This window comes from Apus apus, chromosome 16, assembly GCF_020740795.1.
Source record: "Apus apus isolate bApuApu2 chromosome 16, bApuApu2.pri.cur, whole genome shotgun sequence".
NCBI lineage: Eukaryota > Metazoa > Chordata > Aves > Apodiformes > Apodidae > Apus > Apus apus.
The window spans coordinates 2908892-2925520 of NC_067297.1; the positions used below are offsets into that span (position 1 = coordinate 2908892).

Here is a 16629-nt window from a genome sequence, read left to right on the forward strand (position 1 = left end):
CTTTTGTTTGCTTGCAAATTAATCATCCAGCGCGCAGTCGGCGCCAGGGTAGATTTATCACACACAGAAGGGGGAATGAGGCGGCCGAAGAGAGACAAAGACTGTTCGCACCTTCCCGCTTTTGATCTTAGATTAGTGCAGCCTCCCTTCATAATACGAGTCTCCAGGGGGCTTCGTCGGGGAGGTCACTCGGAACTGGCGGAAGTTTGCACGCCATTAGCCAGACGCTGAAATTGGGAATCATAAGCGGGCAAACATTTGATTTTCCTCCGCCGGCCGCTGCGCGGGTGCGGGGGTGCAAGGTGCGGGGCAGGCGCGGAGGGCGGCAGCGGCTCCGGCCTCAGCCGCGGCGCCGAGGGCGAGAACCGGCGGGGCGGGCGCGGGGAGCTGGGGAGCGGCGGGGCCGGGAGCGGTTGCGCTTGTCTTGCGGGAGCCCGCGGGCACCTCCTGGTCCTCAGGAGATAAACGGCGGCCCGGGTCGGGGTAAATGATGGCCAACTTCTTGAAGCCGCCGGGCGTTTGTTGTGGGCTCTGTTGAAGGGAAGGCATAGGGTTTGGGGGTTCCCACGGCGGCAGCGGCTGGAGGCAGGAGCCCGAGAACCGGTTCCGAAGAGAGAGGTTGGAAAGACTCGCTCCCTTCCTTGATAAGTAGCTGCACAGCACAGCGGAGCGCTGCGCGGGTAGCAAAGCTCCTGGCTTCGTGAAACACATCAGACGTGCCCCCCCCTCTCCTGTCTTACTCCCCCCCCCCAGTCCTCTTTGAACGCATTACTCCCGCTTCCTTTCCTTCCTCCCTCCTCCTCTTCTCTCCATCCACCCCCCGACTAAAGGGGAGATATTTTGGTGAATGCAAAGCGATCCTAGACGCTGGTTACTACAGGGACTTCACCAAGCTGGCGCCAAGCGCTCTTAACCATGTGCGTCAAAAATGCAATGTTAGAAGAGCTAATCACTTTAGAGGTTCCGCTCCCATCTGCGCGCAGCCCGCGCCGAGCCCCCGCGCTCCGCCGCTCCGCTCCCGGGGGATTATCTTCCCCTCTTTAAAGCAGGATAGGGGGGTGTCGGGAGATCCCCCCGGGGGGAGGGGGGGGGGGCGTTAAGAGAGGTTGATAATCAGGCATCTCCCAGCGCTGGGTTATCCCTCCTGACACACGCGTGGGCGCGCCGTGCCCCCCCTCCCCACCCCCCCTCAAGGCTCCCCCGCCACCAAGCCCCGTCTCGCTGCCCCGCACGATCACTCCCCGAGGAACATGTCTCCCCAGAAACTTCCCGGGGTGGGGGGGGGGAATCCATGTCCGACTCTTTCCTCTCCGTGGGGCCGGCGCAGACCCACGCGTGATGCTTTTCCCCGGAGGATGGGGGAGGGGGGATGGGGGGGGGTGGGTGGTTGCCGGTTCCATTACGAGCCCGGGCACGGGGGCACCCAGGGATGGGCTCCCCCCGCCCGCCCCGGCGCTGCCCGGGCGCAGGGAAAGCCGCACTTCCCGTCTCCTCCCCGAGCACCTCATGGAAGAGGAGGGGTGTGGGAGCGTAACCCTCTCGGCGCCGGTGCCAGCCGAGTGGCCTTAATCCTCAGCGCCAAAGAAAGAAAGAAAAAAAGACATCTATATTTTGAAAATCCCGTTTTACACGCACACCCACCCCCAATCCCCGTCCCCTGCCCGGTGCGCTGAGGCAGCCCCCGGGGCTGAACCGAGAGGCCCCCCCTGCCCACCGAGCCGCCCACCGCAACAATAATAACGGCGGCCGCGGCTGCTGGAGCAGCCGGAGCCGAACCCCGAATCCCGGGGGGAACCCGCGGAGCCACCCCCTGGGTCGGTTCGCACCCCCGCGGGGATCGCTCCCAGATTGGCGGAGGGGAGGGGGGAAGGAAAACGCCCCGGGCCTGGAGGTTTCCCGTCTCGTTTAACTTTGAATGGGAGCTGGGGGAGAGCGGCGAGGGACAGCGGGAAGGGGGTGACACCAACCCCGGTCGTTACGGGCACCGGCGGCAGCCGCGACGCGGCGGGGATGGGCAAGAGGCGAGGCGGGGCCCACCGAGCTCCAGGAAGGGGCGGGTGGGGAAAGGGGGGTACCCGGGGTGCCCCCCTCACCGAGGGCCGGGAAGCAACTGCCGGAGCCCAGCTCTCATTGCCCGGTTGGGGTACGGTGCGGCGGGAGGGGGCACCTCAAACCGGACCCCACCACCACGCGTGGAGCCCCCACCCCCCCCCAAAAAAAAACAACAACCCGGCGCGTCCTCGCCGCTTCTCCAGCGCTTTTTCAGAAGCTCCTACCAGGGCAGGCAAACCAGAGGAGAGCGCACTGCAAATGCCCAGCCTGCCATAGCGCCGGGGCCGGGGGGCGAGGCGGCCCCGAACCCCCCCCTGCCCCCCTTTCAAGAGGCGGGTGCTCCCGGCCGCCCTCCCCGGCGCTGCCTGCTCCCTCCCCTCTGATCATGTTGACATATTCACACGGCCCGGAGTACTAGTGATGCTTTGCTGCAGCGTTACAGTTTCCGACACCTTCTTTTTATAACTCGGCTCTGTCCCCCTTCCACTCGACCTGTCAAAACCACGCCTATGGAGCCACACAATTGGTCCGAAAGCGTCAAAGAGCCAATCAAGGAGGCTCCAGCTCCCTTGTAACCCACAACACATCCATACAATCTGGTGCACGCAGAGCACAGACTCACAGGGAATTCTCAGAGCTGAGAGGCTCCTTCTCCCTCTCTCTCTCTCTCTTTCTCTTTTCCTCTCTTTCTCCCTCCCCCTTTTTCTCTTCCTTTCTCTTTCCCTCTCTCTCTCTCTCCCTCTGTCCTTTGCTGGAGCGGAGACAAAAGTACAATCCTTCCAGATTTGATTTTATTTTTAGAGCAGAGTGAAAGAGAAAGAGAGGGGGGGAAATTAAAAAAAAAAAAAAAAGGGAAAGAAAAAAAAAAAAAGGAGGAGGGTGAAAGAAATAAGAGATCCTGATGGAAATCAGGGCACCCTGACCAGCTCCTGCTGGGAGAGTGGGGAAGGCGAGGAGGAAACGAGATTTCCCTACAAGTTTTTGCTGCTGAAGGTTTCTCAGGAGCCTTCCTCGGTCGGCGAGGGGGGGTGGGTTTGTTTGCTTCTTTCTGCTTTCCCTCCCTTCCCAGCCTCTGCTCTGCAGCCTGACCGTACGGAGGAAAGGTGGAGGGGTGGGGGGGAGGGGGGGGGGAAAGCCAACCACCCAAAAAGAAAACCCAGCTTCGAGCCGTCACCCTCCGCCACGAAAGAAGAGAAAGGGGATTGAGACTAAGAGAAAAAAGAAGAAGAAGAAAAAAAAGGATCTCGGCTAGCCCAGCCCTTCTGCGGCAACAGGAGCAGACAGCGAACCCGGTGGATTTTTTTTTCTCCCCCTTCTTCGGCGTTTCTTTTCCAGCGCAAGGACTTTCACTCAGGAAGACAAAACACCACAAAAATCAAAACCTGCAGAGACCGAACACACAAAAAAAGCAAGACTAATAATGAACAATCCTGTTAATCCGCTGTCCCGAGGGCTGGGGATGTGCCCCGGCTCGGGAAATTGTAGGCTGTAGAAGTTCTGCCTCTCCCCCCCATGTACTGTGCTGTCTAGAGCTTGTTTTCCCCCCACCCTATTTTTTGGTGCTTTATTGCTGTTATTGTTATTATCTTAATTTTTCTTCTTCATGATGTGCTGTTAGAAACCACTCCGGGACTACTCCAGCAGTAGGAAGACCGAGGAGTGGAGTAGATGAATATACCGATGAGAGATCCAGTAATCCCTGGGACAAGCATGGCTTATCATCCTTTTTTACCTCACCGGGCACCGGACTTTGCCATGAGCGCTGTGTTGGGACACCAGCCTCCCTTCTTCCCGGCCCTGGCTTTGCCTCCCAACGGGGCAGCTGCCCTTTCCCTTCCCGGGGCTCTGGCTAAACCCATCATGGATCAGTTAGTGGGAGCTGCAGAGACTGGTATCCCCTTTTCTTCCCTGGGTCACCAGGCAGCAGCTCATCTGAGGCCTTTAAAAACTTTGGAGCCAGAAGAAGAGGTGGAAGACGATCCGAAAGTGCATCTGGAAGCCAAAGAGCTTTGGGAGCAATTCCATAAAAGAGGCACGGAGATGGTGATTACCAAATCGGGAAGGTAGGTCTGGGTTGGGGGGTCGGTGCCTTTTATTATTCTTTTCTTCTCTTTCCCCCCCTCTCCCCCAGCCCTCGGTCTCTGCACCTCTGCAGGCTACTCGGGAGCAAGGCTCTTTCGCTGCTAAATTCCTCCATAAAAAGCTCCTTTCATCTGGAATTACGGAAAGTTTTAGGCAGCTGGAGCTCCGAGCCCATCTCGGGCACCCTCGGCAAAGCTCAACCACTGAACCACGACCCGGCCCAGCTCGGCGTGTGCAGGGGCAAGAGGGTCCCTTCATGGTTCAGCAGCTTAATACTTTCTAGAGAAGACTGGGAGCAGAAAGGAAAAGATTTGGGGCTTGGAAAAGGAGCTGGCTTGATTTCAACCTACTTTTTCTTCCTTAAGGAAAAGGGGGAATCAAGGGAAAACGCTTTGGAGAGGCTACTGGAGGGGCAGGAGCTGTGGGAGGGCAGAGAGGCTCAGTTTATCAGTTGCTCCGCTCCTGCCTGTCTCTCTGCTGGGATCTCAGCGTGCGTTTGTGCTGCCTGCTTCTATCTGAAAATGCACAAAAAGCTGACCAAATAATGCCCAGCGGTCCTGCAGCCGCTGCTGTGGTGGCAGGGAAGGTTTTGCAGCTCGGTGCTGACTGTCTCTGTATTTCTCTAACCTTCCCGGGGGAATGAATGAATATACACGGCGCGTCCACTCTCGGCATTTCTGCTTTTTATAGGTTTACCCGCCTGAAATCCCTCTCTAAATTCGTTACTCATTGACACCCGGGCTCTTTTACAACTCTACCTATGGCTGTGATGACACGTTGGGAGAAAAAAACCCCTTCTCACCCCGGTGTTTTTTATTTAAGGGGCTCTCTTAGAAACCTCCCAAACAATTCGCATGTAATTTGCCAGGAGAATTACTCGAGGAAGCCACTCCTGAAAAGTCTTCTTAGATGGCCTTCAGCTGCTTTGCTGGAGCTTCACCTACTTGCAGAGCACCAGTTGCAGGCTACAGGCTCACGGAAAACAAACCCAAACCTAACAGCACAACAAACCCTAAGAGCAGGGGGAAAAAAAATAAATCCCCCTCGCCCATTTTACTGCTCTCCCGAAGTTTTCTCTGTTAATTGTGGTCAAAAGTGTTTTTGCGCGGAAGCCTCGGCGAGCGTGAAGCGCTCTTACATGTTGCAAAGTCATGTGTTTCCTTTTAAGTTGAGATTGCTGAATGCCAAACACTCGATATAATAAACAGCAAATTTGTGGTATCCTGTTGCAGTTTCAAGCTGGCCTTGGGAGCGGAGGGGTGCGGGGTTTGCAGGGAACCCGGCTGGGTTATCACCGGGAGGCTACAGCCCTGGGAAAGCCACGGCAGCCACCCTGCCCTCACTGGAGGGTTGGTTTTTGGTTTTTTTTCTTCTCCTGTATAAATTAAAAAAAAAAACAAACCCTCTCCGCTCTCCAGCGGTGCAGTGTGTTAGGGTATTGCGGAATATTTCTTTTATCGGGGTGCGATCTGCTCTCGTTTCTTTGTTTGGCCGGAGAAAAAGGGAAATAAGGAGAGCTCTAAGAGCCCCAGATGAGGCTTTGCTGTTGAGGAATGGCAGAGGGTAGGCGCCTGCTGATTTCGAGGGAACACGTACTTCTCCCCTCCGCCTCCCATCCCAGGGACCATTTTTTCCTGAAACTTTTCAGCGTTCGAGAAACCTTCTTGCTGTGGGCGGGGGGAAAGCTGTTGGTTTTGGTTTTTTTTTTTTGCTGGGACACACACACGTCCTTTCTGCTTCTGAGAGCTGAAGCGACTGCTTGGTGGACGTGCTACTGAGATTCCGGAGCTTATTGAACCACTGTAATTAATTTTCTTTTTCGTCTTGTCTTTTTCCTTATGCTCCCCTCCCTCTCTCTGCCCATAGGAGAATGTTTCCTCCATTTAAAGTGAGGTGCACTGGACTGGATAAAAAGGCCAAGTACATTTTATTGATGGATATCGTGGCGGCTGATGATTGTAGGTACAAATTCCATAATTCCCGGTGGATGGTAGCCGGCAAAGCTGACCCTGAAATGCCAAAGAGAATGTACATCCACCCGGACAGCCCGGCCACCGGCGAACAATGGATGTCCAAAGTCGTCACCTTTCACAAGCTGAAGCTCACTAACAACATCTCTGACAAGCACGGATTTGTGAGTGCCTTTTACACCTTCCTTTGCCTCCCCCTCCTCTTTCCCCCTTTGGCCGGAGCGGTGGGTCCCGGCGGGGGGGATCGGCCCGGGAATGCAGCTCCTGCTCGGCCGGAGCCGCGGCCGCAGCTCCCGGGGCAGCCGAGATGCGGGAAAACGGGGAACAGAAAAAAAAACAACAACGGGGAACAACCCCCTCACCACCACCCTCCGCACACAGGGACGGGCATCTCTCCGGTTTATAATATTCCTTGATTTTTTTTTTTTTTTATTGCTGAGCTCAGGATTAAACCCTCGAGTTCATTCCCTAACCTCTCCGTGCCCACTCAGCATTAACTTTAAAGCTACATTTCCAGCATAGAACCACTCGATATTTCTTGGAGCTGTGCTGACTTTATAGATCTGCCTCTCTATATTTTTTTCATGAAAGTCTATCACACTTCTTCTTTTTTTTTTAAGCATAGGAAAATGATATGCATATGTGTAAAAAAGGGCTTAAAGGCCTAAGTATGCAAACATTTAAATATATATTAATCTGGGTAATGTAAAGCAAGCCGGAGTGAAAATAAACAGGGACCAAAATCAGAGGTCAAGTTGCCCATTCGTGTCTATCCACTCCTTTACATTGACTGGGCGGGCAGAGATTAAAACTTCCCCTAAGAGTGAAATCAAACAAACCTGCTGATAAGTGCTCTGCCGATCCTTGCCATTTCTTTCTATTCCTGGGAAAACCTCCGCCTCGGAGCCGGGGGTTGCTGGTGGTGGCCGCGGTCGGGGGGACCTCTAATGTGCCGAAGATTGCATTTGCTGCCTGTGATTTGATTAGACGATACATTTTTGCCTTTCGCAGAAGGCCTTAAGTGGATTGGGGCAAGCAATTAGCCCTGGCCAAGGCTCTCGCGGTGCTGCTGCTGTTGTAGCTGCTGCTACTTCTTTAGTATTATTATTATTTTTATTATTTTTATTATTTCTTTTTTCACGTTAAAATCAAAAGGCAAAGCCACCGGAGCCCAGACAACTTCTCCCCCCTCTCCTAGGAGAGCCCTGTTGGGATTTCCCACTCCCCCTCGTCGTCCCCCCCCCCCCTCCGAAAGATCCCAGCGAAGAGCCTAAACCCAGGCGAGCTGGAGCTGTCAGTGCTTTTTTTTGTTGGATGCTGCAAGGCGTGTGCGTGTGTTTGGAGTGTGCACGGCGGGGAGGAGGAGTGAGGGGAGGAAGGAGAAGAGGGGAAGGCAAATTAGGAGGAGAAAGTGCCGATGGCTGGGGGGGGGGGAAGTGCGAGGCGGGGGGTGCTGCTGCAGCTGACCCTCTTCTTTCCTCCCCCCTCTTCTGCCCGCTCTGCTGCCGGACGCTGCCTCCCCTCCCCAAACCTCCTCACCCCAACCTTCAGACCATTTTAAACTCCATGCACAAGTACCAGCCCCGCTTCCACATCGTCCGAGCCAACGATATTCTCAAGCTTCCCTATAGCACGTTCAGGACCTACGTTTTCCCGGAGACTGAATTCATCGCAGTGACCGCATACCAGAATGATAAGGTAAGGAGATTAAGAAAGGATTTGTTTTACGTGTTTTGGCTTTTAAGAGAGCTTTTACTCTGCATTGTTCCCTTAAAAATCACGAAGCCCATCCCGTTCTCCTCTCTCTCTCTCTCTCACTCTCCCCCCTCTTCCCCCCAAAAACCTCCTTGATCCAACTTCGGGACGGCGCCGGGGGAGGGGGTCGGGCACTCTCTTAATACCAAGGCAATTAAAAAGGACGTCGAGGGGTGTGGGGGGGCTGTTTTAGAGTGTGTTTTTCACTCCCCGGTATGGGGAAAGGGCTAGGATGGGGTGGGGGTGGCAGCTTTCAGCGTGGATTTAATCTAAGACTCATCAGGGGAAAAAAAAAGAAAAAGAATCGGCTCCGTGTGTCGAAAGACAGAGGGGGGAGAGCAGCAGGCTGGAGATTTTGTAATTCTTCCTGGCCTTTGTGCTGTTTTAGCTCCTATAACAGCAATTGGCAATAAGGCTGGAGCTCACGTCTGGTTTCTATTATTATTATATTATGAATTTTTTTTTTTTTCGCATCCTGCAGTGTTTTATTATTTTTTGTGGTGCAGAAATATGCTCTGATCAGAGAGGGGTATCTCGGTTGAATTTAGCTGGAAGGTCTGAACCAAGCAGTGTGAGAAAGTTTTGCAGCGCTGCAGTCGCTGCCTTTCCTCTTTCTGCTGCTTTATTGTCGCTTGCGACCGAGGTGGTATATTTGGCAGGGTGGCAAACGGCGAATTTATGGTAATGAAGTCAAGTGGAAGGAAACGAAGGAGCCAAAGAAAGGACTTTGATTTTTTTTTTAATTTATTTATTAGTATTAGTATTTTTCTGCCTATAACTTCGGGTGCGTGTGCGTTGAGCGCAGGGGGTCTGGACAGACAGAGCCCGCTCGCTGCAACTTCGCCGAGCTTGCCTCTGCCCCCTCCCACCCTTCACCAGTCCAAATTAAGAGGTGAAGAGAGGGGGTCTGCACTCTTCTGCCCTCCATTGCCAAAAAAGCCGCTTCTCTCTCGGGGTTGGGGCTCTTTCCCGTCCTCTCTGCGGGCGGACGCTTGCGAGGAAACGGGAGGAAAACGCGTGTACAGAGAGTAGACTTTGCTTTGAGACTTATCAGTAGGGCTGTTCGCCCCGGTCTATCAGCTGGGGCCGGCTTGGTTTGAAGGACAGAAAGGAGCATATTTGTCTGATTGCCATGAAATCGCCTGGAAAGCGGCGTGCGGGAAGCCCGGGTTCCGGCGCTGCGGGAGCCGCGGGTCAAAAGGCACGGCCGAGATCACCTGGATTAAAAATCCTGCTGGTTTTTAGCAGTGGGTTTTCCTGCTCTTTTCTGATCCCGCGTGTGCGGAGAGGGGGGGAGGAACTGGGGAGCCGGGGGCCGGTTCTGCTCGGCTGCAGGCAGGGGTTTTGCTCTTCGAGGTCCTGTCCTGCGCTTCCAACCCGCACCGGGCAGCCGGTCTTCCCACCCCCCCCCCGCCCCCCTCCCGCATCCCGTTATAGCGAGGGAAGCTTTGAATCCACCTCCGAGCATCGCAATGGGGGAATTGCGGGGTGCCCTGCACCCCCCCATCCCTCCGAAGTCAGGAAGAAACACCCATCCCCTCCGATCACCCGAATCCCGAGGAAACCCCCCGATATTCCCCCTAAAACTTACATGCTCCCCCCTCAAAAATAACCAAGTGGCTCCTGGCACCCCCGGCGCCCCAACACACAGGCACACGAGGAGCATAATGCGATTATGTGAAGTATTTTATTATAGTAAGGGGGTGGGTACGGTTCCTTTGCGGTTTCATGATGGCATTTCAGGAGTTTGAAGCGCAGGCATAACTTGCGTGGGTCGCATTGCACGGGGAAATTCATGCCGATGCGGTGGCAGCAACAGGGGGCTCTGCCGTTGTCACCACAACCCGGGTCACCGGCCAGCCCGGGGGACGAGCTGCCTCCAAAGCAGCTCGGGAAAACGTGGAGATTCCCCCCAAAACAGAGACATTTATCCGCTGTGTGTGTCCTGCTCCTGCCGGCTCTGGGGGAACTGGGGAGAGAGGTGTGTTTATTTTTTTTTGGTGGTGTTTCATACAAAATCTCTTCCTTTCTGCCCCCAACCCCCTGCCTACTTTTGTTCGTTTGTTTGTTTTTCTCCATCCTCTAGATCACTCAATTAAAAATTGACAACAATCCCTTTGCCAAAGGTTTTCGGGACACCGGGAATGGAAGGAGGGAAAAAAGGTGAGTCGGGATCCATTAGATCGTTTGGTTTTTGGGGATAACTCAGAACAGGAGCAGAGGTCAAAATCACCTCGTCCTGCTTCCAAATCACACTCCCCCTCTCTCTCCCCGCCCCCCCCCACCCCCTGCCAAAATTCGTAAGGATCTTGTCATTAAGAAGGCCAAACTGGTTGCATGGGAATTCTTTCCTGTTTTCCACGGTTAATTTTCACACTGCAGGGGATGGTTACACCAAAGAGATGTTGGTGCATTAAGCAAATGTCAGCGGAGAAAGGAGTTTCCCTTCAAATTTTGATTGGAATTTTACCTTGTAGCGTGTGCCTGGGATTGGGATAGAAGGAGAAGTGAGGGCAGGTCTTGACTCCTGGTTGAATCTCCTCTGGCATTTTCCTGGGGGCTGTCTAAAAAAGACTAAAGGGTGGAGGAGAAACTTAGAAATAAACTGTTTTGACAGAGGGGTCTCGTGAATATGGAAGTAATTAATGATAGTAATGATAGAAGATCTTTCTTTTTTATTATTATTATTATTTTTTCTTCCAAAAGCAGCAGGACACAATTTGTGCCCCAGGTAGACAGAGGGGCAGAACTCGTTTATTGGGACTCAACATTTAAATTTTTAATATTGGAGAAAATAAAACGATGAATTTTAAATTTATTTTATTTTTTTCCTTTGATGGGGAATACGTCTTGGTTTTGTTTTGTTACAGGATATTTTAGCCGGTTGCTCTCAGGTTTAGAAAATGAATCAATCGGTTCCTCTTTCTTTTTTTTTTATAAAAAAAAAAAAAAGGAGGGGGGGAGGAAATAGTGTAAAACAAGAGGCTTTTCTCCCTGCCCAGCACTTAGCCCAGCACAAACACACGCCAGCTCCTCTTGTCAGTGTGAAAATAAAGCCAACACTGGAGCCACGGGACGGAAATGATTTCTAATTTCTCTCTAAATATAAATAGATTTTTTACTCCGGGTTAATTGTTGGTGAAAAGATTACATAAAGTGCCTAACAAAATAACCACTTCCTAGCAATCTTAGCAACCATTAAGATGGCTCACATCTCTGGAACATCCTCGCGTTTTAAAAGCTAATCTCCAGGGAATGTTTTCCTCTCCCCTCCGCCTCTTGTCTTTAGTATCTGCCCTTGCTCTTTGCTTCCAAGAAATCTCCTCTCATTAGCAGCCAAGTCCTGCCTGCCAGAAGCGCGTGTGTGTGTGTGTCCCCCTCCCTCGAGGGGACCTTGGCCCTTCATTCCCTTGCCCTGCTCATCCTCAAACAGTGACCCGAGCGGGGGTTGGGGACGGGATTGGGGGGGTCCCTGGGGGGTGTGACCCGGGGGGGTGCCGGGGTCCCCTGGCCCAGCAGGCCTGTGCCCGCAGGAAGCAGCTGACCCTGCAGTCCATGCGGGTGTACGACGAGAGGCAGAAGAAGGAAAACCCCACCTCGGACGAGTCCTCCAACGAGCAGACGGCCTTCAAGTGCTTTGCCCAGTCCTCCTGCCCCGCCGTGCCTGCTGTCGGCACCTCGAGCCTCAAAGGTGAGAGCTGCGGCCCCCAGACCCCTCCTCGGGACCCCCCGGGAGAGCCCCCTCCGCGAGGGGGACAGATCCCGGCCTGCACCGCTGCCCTCTGGCACCGATCTTCCTTCCTTTTTTCCTCTGTCTTCTCTCTTTCTTCCTTCTCTTCCCTCTCACTTCTTTCTTTTGTGTTTTCCCCCTTCGCTCTTTTTATCTGTGTCTCTATTTTCCCCTCTTTCCTTCTTTCTTGCCTTCCCTCGCATTCTTTTCCCTTTATTTTTTATCCTTCCCACTTCCTCTCTTTTTCTCTCCCTCCCTCCTTGCCCTTGTCTCTCTCTTACTCTCTCCTTCTACCTCTCCCCCCGGCCTCTCTCTCCTCCTGCTCCCCGTTCGTTCCTCCCCTCCTTGGTTCAGAAAGGAGCCAGCTCCGAGTCAAGGGAGCAAAGACAGACCACGGGGCAAAAGTTCAAAACTGGAGTCACTCCATTAATATTCCTCTCTGAATCTGTTATTAGAGGAAGGATCTTTCCCCTGGATACAGCCCCGAACTTTGTTACAGAAAAGTCACCCTCGGTTTCTCTCCGTGCGGGGTTGGGAACTGTCTGCAGCTCCCTCACATGTATTAATCCATCCAGGGGCGGGGGGGGGGGGGCAGGCAGGGGGAGGAGAAAACAACCTTTTTTTTTGGTTGTTGCTGCACTGGGTTGTTTAAAGTCCTGCCGGGCGGAGGGGAGGGAAGCTGGGAGGGAACCAAAAAAGCAAACCAGAGCTTCGCACCTGGGGCGCTGAAATTAGGAGACGAAGCGCAGAGGAATCCAGCGAAGCCGCGCAGGAGTTTGGGGAGGAGGAAGAGGAGGGAGGGGGTGTCCAGGGGGTGATGGTGGCGGGGGCGCCTGTCTCTGTGTTTAAAATTTGCCCATCGAAAGGGCTGAAAAGTTCGGAAAAGTTCTTAGGAGGTACATCCCCAAGGTTCTCCAGTCCCAGGGGGAGGACGGTGCGGTCCCTGCCGTGGCCGGGGGGAGCACCCCGGGGGGTCCCTACATCCCGGGCCTCGGTGGGTGCCTCTGGCCCGGGCAGCCCCGGCGGAGCGGAGCCGGCTGGGTGGGGGTCGGCTGAGGAGGGGGGGAATGTCGCTCCTCGGGTCCCCCGCTTTGTTTCGTAGCCACTTTTGCTTACGCCATGTAAAACTCGGTTGCCCTGGATGGGGCGGACGGTGTATTTATTGAGATAATAATTAAAACAAAAAAAAAGAGATAAGTATTTCCACTGAAAACTCCGGCCGGCCAGGAAGCTTCTCTGCCCCCTCTATCCCAGCCCGAGGCGGGGGGTGTATTTAGGGATGTGCAGTGCAGGATCCCAGCCCCGGGCTCCCTTTTGTCTTGCAGATCTCTGCCCCAGCGAGGGAGACAGCGATGCAGACAGCAAAGACGATCCCTTGCTAGAAGGCAACGAGGCCGGGAAAATCAGCACGACCACCGCCACCACCCCAGCCCCCGCCAGCTCCGCCGCGGCCCCGGGAGACGACCCTCGGGAAAAGGGGGGCAGCCCCTCCAAAAGCCACTTTTTCCCCGGTGATTCGGCGGGGAATCGAAGCCGAGAGAGGACGGAGAAAGCCCCTCCGGACTCCCGGCACAGCCCGGCTACTATCTCTTCCAGCACTCGAGGGGGAAGTTTGAGCGGCGAGGAACTGAAAAGCCCCCTCAGGGATGGTCCCAAAGTAGATGAGAACCGGCTGCTGGGTAAAGAGCCCTTCACCCCCCTCACGGTCCAGACCGACAGCACGGCCCACCTGAGCCAGGGACACTTGCAAAACCTCGGCTTTCCCCCAGCCCTGGCCGGCCAGCAGTTCTTCAACCCGCTGGGGAACGGGCACCCGCTGCTGCTGCACCCCGGGCAGTTCGCCATGGGGGGGGCTTTCTCCGGCATGGCCGCGGGGATGGGGCCACTGCTCGCCACCGTCTCCGGGGCGTCCGCCGGGGTCTCTGGACTGGACAACACGGTCATGGCCACGGCGGCGGCCCAGGGACTCTCGGGAGCATCGGCTGCTGCTTTACCTTTCCATCTGCAGCAGCATGTCCTGGCTTCTCAGGTACAGCATCCCCCGCGGGGCGGCTGTGGGGGAGGGGGGGCTCCGTTCCTGGTGACGAAGTGGGGGCAGCGGGGCACCCTTTTTATTTTCCACGCTGTGTTACCCCCCCATGCCCTCCCCATCCTCTCTGCAGGGGCAGGGGCCGGCTTTGGTGGCAAAGTCGGAGGTGGGAAAGCCGCCCCCCCCCCCACCCAGGGGAGCAGGGGTGGCCCAACTTGAACTCCCGGAGCTCTTCCACCCCTAGCTCCTGTGCTCTTCGGGAACACTCTGCCAGAGCCAGACTTCTCTGGTCGCTTGCCGAGGGGTGTGTGTGGGGGGGCACTTGGCGGCTCCCCGGGCAGTCCCAGCGCGCAGCTCCCGCCTTCGCGGGGGGGAAGATGCGCGGGGGTCGCCCCCGAGAGGGGAGAGCGTTTCCCCAAGGGAAGGAAAATCTCCCTGTGAAGGAAGAGGAGGGTGGGACTGAGTCAGCAGGGCCCTTATCTCGCTTCGCCCCTCTCCACCCCTCGGTGGAGTTTGGTGGGGGGGGGGACGGGACACGACGCCTCAGGGAGGGTCGGGTGGTCTTGACCTCGGCAGCGGGAGGACGGGTCTTCATCCTCTCCCGAGGGCAGCAGCGGCTTGGCTTGCCCTCAGCTCTCTCTCGGGGGTGCCGCGGAGCATCCCCCGCTGTGTGTGTGTGTGTATGTGTATGTGTGTGTGTGTGTGGGGGGGGGGGGGGGGGGGGGTTGTGCATGCCGGTAACGTTTTCCTCTCTCTCCTCCCCTCCCGCAGGGCCTGGCCATGTCTCCCTTCGGAAGTCTCTTCCCTTACCCCTACACCTACATGGCAGCGGCGGCCGCCGCCTCCAGCGCGGCTTCCAGCTCGGTTCACCGACACCCCTTCCTCAGCGCCGTGCGGCCGCGGCTCCGCTACAGCCCCTACCCCCTGCCCGTCCCCCTGCCCGACGGCAGCAGCCTCCTCACCACCGCCCTGCCCGGCCTGGCCGCCGGCTCTAGCGAAGGTAAAACCGGGGGTTTAAACACCAGTCCCGCTTCCGTCCCTCTGGACTCCGCTTCGGACCTCACCAGCCGCTCATCCACCCTCTCCTCCGGCTCCGTTTCCCTCTCCCCCAAACTGGGCGCGGACAAAGAAGCGGCCACCAGTGAACTTCAAAACATCCAGCGCCTGGTCAGTGGGCTCGACCCCAAGCAGGACAGATCCCGCAGCGGTTCCCCATAACACACCCCCCCCCCGACCTCCAGGAGCTCATTTCAAATCAATCTCGCAGTGCACTTTGTTTGAAAGAAACCACATCCTCCACCCGCGAGTTATTTTATTATTATTATTATTATTATATGATGATGATGATGATGATTTTTTTTACCCCCCTCTTCGATTTTGTTTGTTCTTCCCCTTTCTACTCGTTTGAATATCAAATCCCCCGGAGTTGTGAGCGGTTTTGTCAACTAAAAGGTGAAGTAGGGGGGGGATGAGAGGGTAGGGAAGGGGTGAGGGATGGGGAAATGGAGCCGAGGTGGGGGAGCTGGGTTGGAGGCTGCTCATAAGGAGCAACTGGTGGGGTTGTGGCATCCTCCTTGATTTTTATTTTTCAACTGTGTAAAACAAAAAAAACCCACAACACAAACAACCAACAAACAAAAAAACAGAAAAAAAAAAGAAGAAAAAAACACCTAAAAGCAAAAAAAAAAAATCAAACAAACGTATGACTTAAAAATTAAGTTAAATAGGTGATTTTTTTTGGTGGTGTTTTTTTTTTTTTCCCCTTCCAGAAAGAAAAGTGTGTAAGTAACTCACATATTGGTTCTTCAAACAGTTGTTTCCTGGGTGGGTTGTTAATGACAACCCCCTCAGCTAATATTAAGGGAAGCTGTGTGTTTAAAATATTCTTGTGATGTCTCAGAGCCACTCGGTGGCTTTTTGTTTTGTTTTGGTTTTTTTTTGCATGTTCCATAGTCGTCTGCTTTTTTTAATGACTTTTTTTTTTTTCGGGGGGGGGCGGGGATGTGTTTTGGTTTTATTTCGGTGGGGTTTTGTCGTTTCTATTGAACGCTCGTTTCAAATCCCAGGGAAAAACAAAACAGAACGAAACCAAACCCAAAAAACCAACACAACGACCCCAGGATTATGAATAGTGATAAGGAAAACGAAAATAAGACCCCTCGTCCCTCTACCTTAAACATCCTCCCTGTAGCAACGTCAATAAGAAGTGTAGTTGGAAAGCAAAAAAAAAAAAAAAAAAGGCAAAAAAAAAAGCGATTTTATTTTATCTAAACCCCTCTGTAGCTCGACTGTAGGTTTATCACAGCTTTCCCTCTTTAATTGTATATGCAATAACAAGGTTTAAACGTGCTGAGAAGAAGAAAAAAGCGGACACTATTATTAAAAAAAAAAACACAAAGTATTTATGTAATTATTTGATAACTCTTGTAAATACGTGGAATATGAATACTCGAAATTAAACTTTAATTTATTGACATTGTACATATCTCTGTAAATACGACTGCATCTGTCTTTTTTTTTTTTTTTGTGGTGTTGTTGTTGTTTTCCTTCTGTTTTTAACTTTAGCCGTTTTCATTTCAAGTTCCTCACGCCTTGAAACATCCACCCCGACCCAGAGGAGAAATTCCCCCCCCCGCCCCCCGTTTCTGAGGGTTCGTGTCTTAAATCACCCCGGATAAACCCGCGTCCTTTTGTCAAGGAGCCGAATGCAAAAGGCAAAGCAGAAACAAACGAAATGAATCAAAGACCTGTACAAAAAATAAATATATAGAGAAAAAAATAAAAGAGAAAAAGCAAAACCAACGTGCCATGGTAGCTTTTAATCCTCGATTTCAGTGTTCAAAGTGCTGTTTTCCGTATAAAATGTCAACGACAACAACAATTCTGTACCTTAAATACAGGACAACGGGCTTGAGAGTAAAAAAAAAACCACAACGAAACCACCCAAAATGGTGAAGACTTTAGGGTTTTCTTGACTTTGTATTATTTCCCCCCCGCCCCCCCTCCCGTTT

The 16629-nt window shown here is 53.7% G+C and overlaps 1 protein-coding gene across 1 annotated transcript; it reads left to right on the plus strand.

Annotated features, from left to right (window-relative positions):
- Window positions 1-2550: 2550 nt before the first annotated feature.
- Window positions 2551-16099, plus strand: TBX3 (T-box transcription factor 3). The gene is made up of 7 exons (XM_051633618.1): window positions 2551-4115; window positions 6001-6268; window positions 7656-7802; window positions 9946-10022; window positions 11393-11550; window positions 12915-13618; window positions 14390-16099. Exons 1-7 carry the CDS (start codon window positions 3721-3723, stop codon window positions 14834-14836), a joined length of 2196 nt encoding a protein of 731 aa, XP_051489578.1. The 5' UTR covers window positions 2551-3720; the 3' UTR covers window positions 14837-16099.
- The last annotated feature ends 530 nt before the right edge of the window (window positions 16100-16629 follow it).

What these genes read in the sequence shown, in the direction of transcription:
- TBX3 (XM_051633618.1), top strand. Translation starts at nt 3,721, where the DNA reads ATGAATATACCGATGAGAGATCCAGTAATCCCTGGGACAAGCATGGCT. An exon ending in GTGATTACCAAATCGGGAAG is followed by an intron (nt 4,116 to 6,000) that starts GTAGGTCTGGGT and finishes CTCTGCCCATAG; the next exon opens with GAGAATGTTTCCTCCATTTA. An exon ending in CCGCATACCAGAATGATAAG is followed by an intron (nt 7,803 to 9,945) that starts GTAAGGAGATTA and finishes TCCATCCTCTAG; the next exon opens with ATCACTCAATTAAAAATTGA.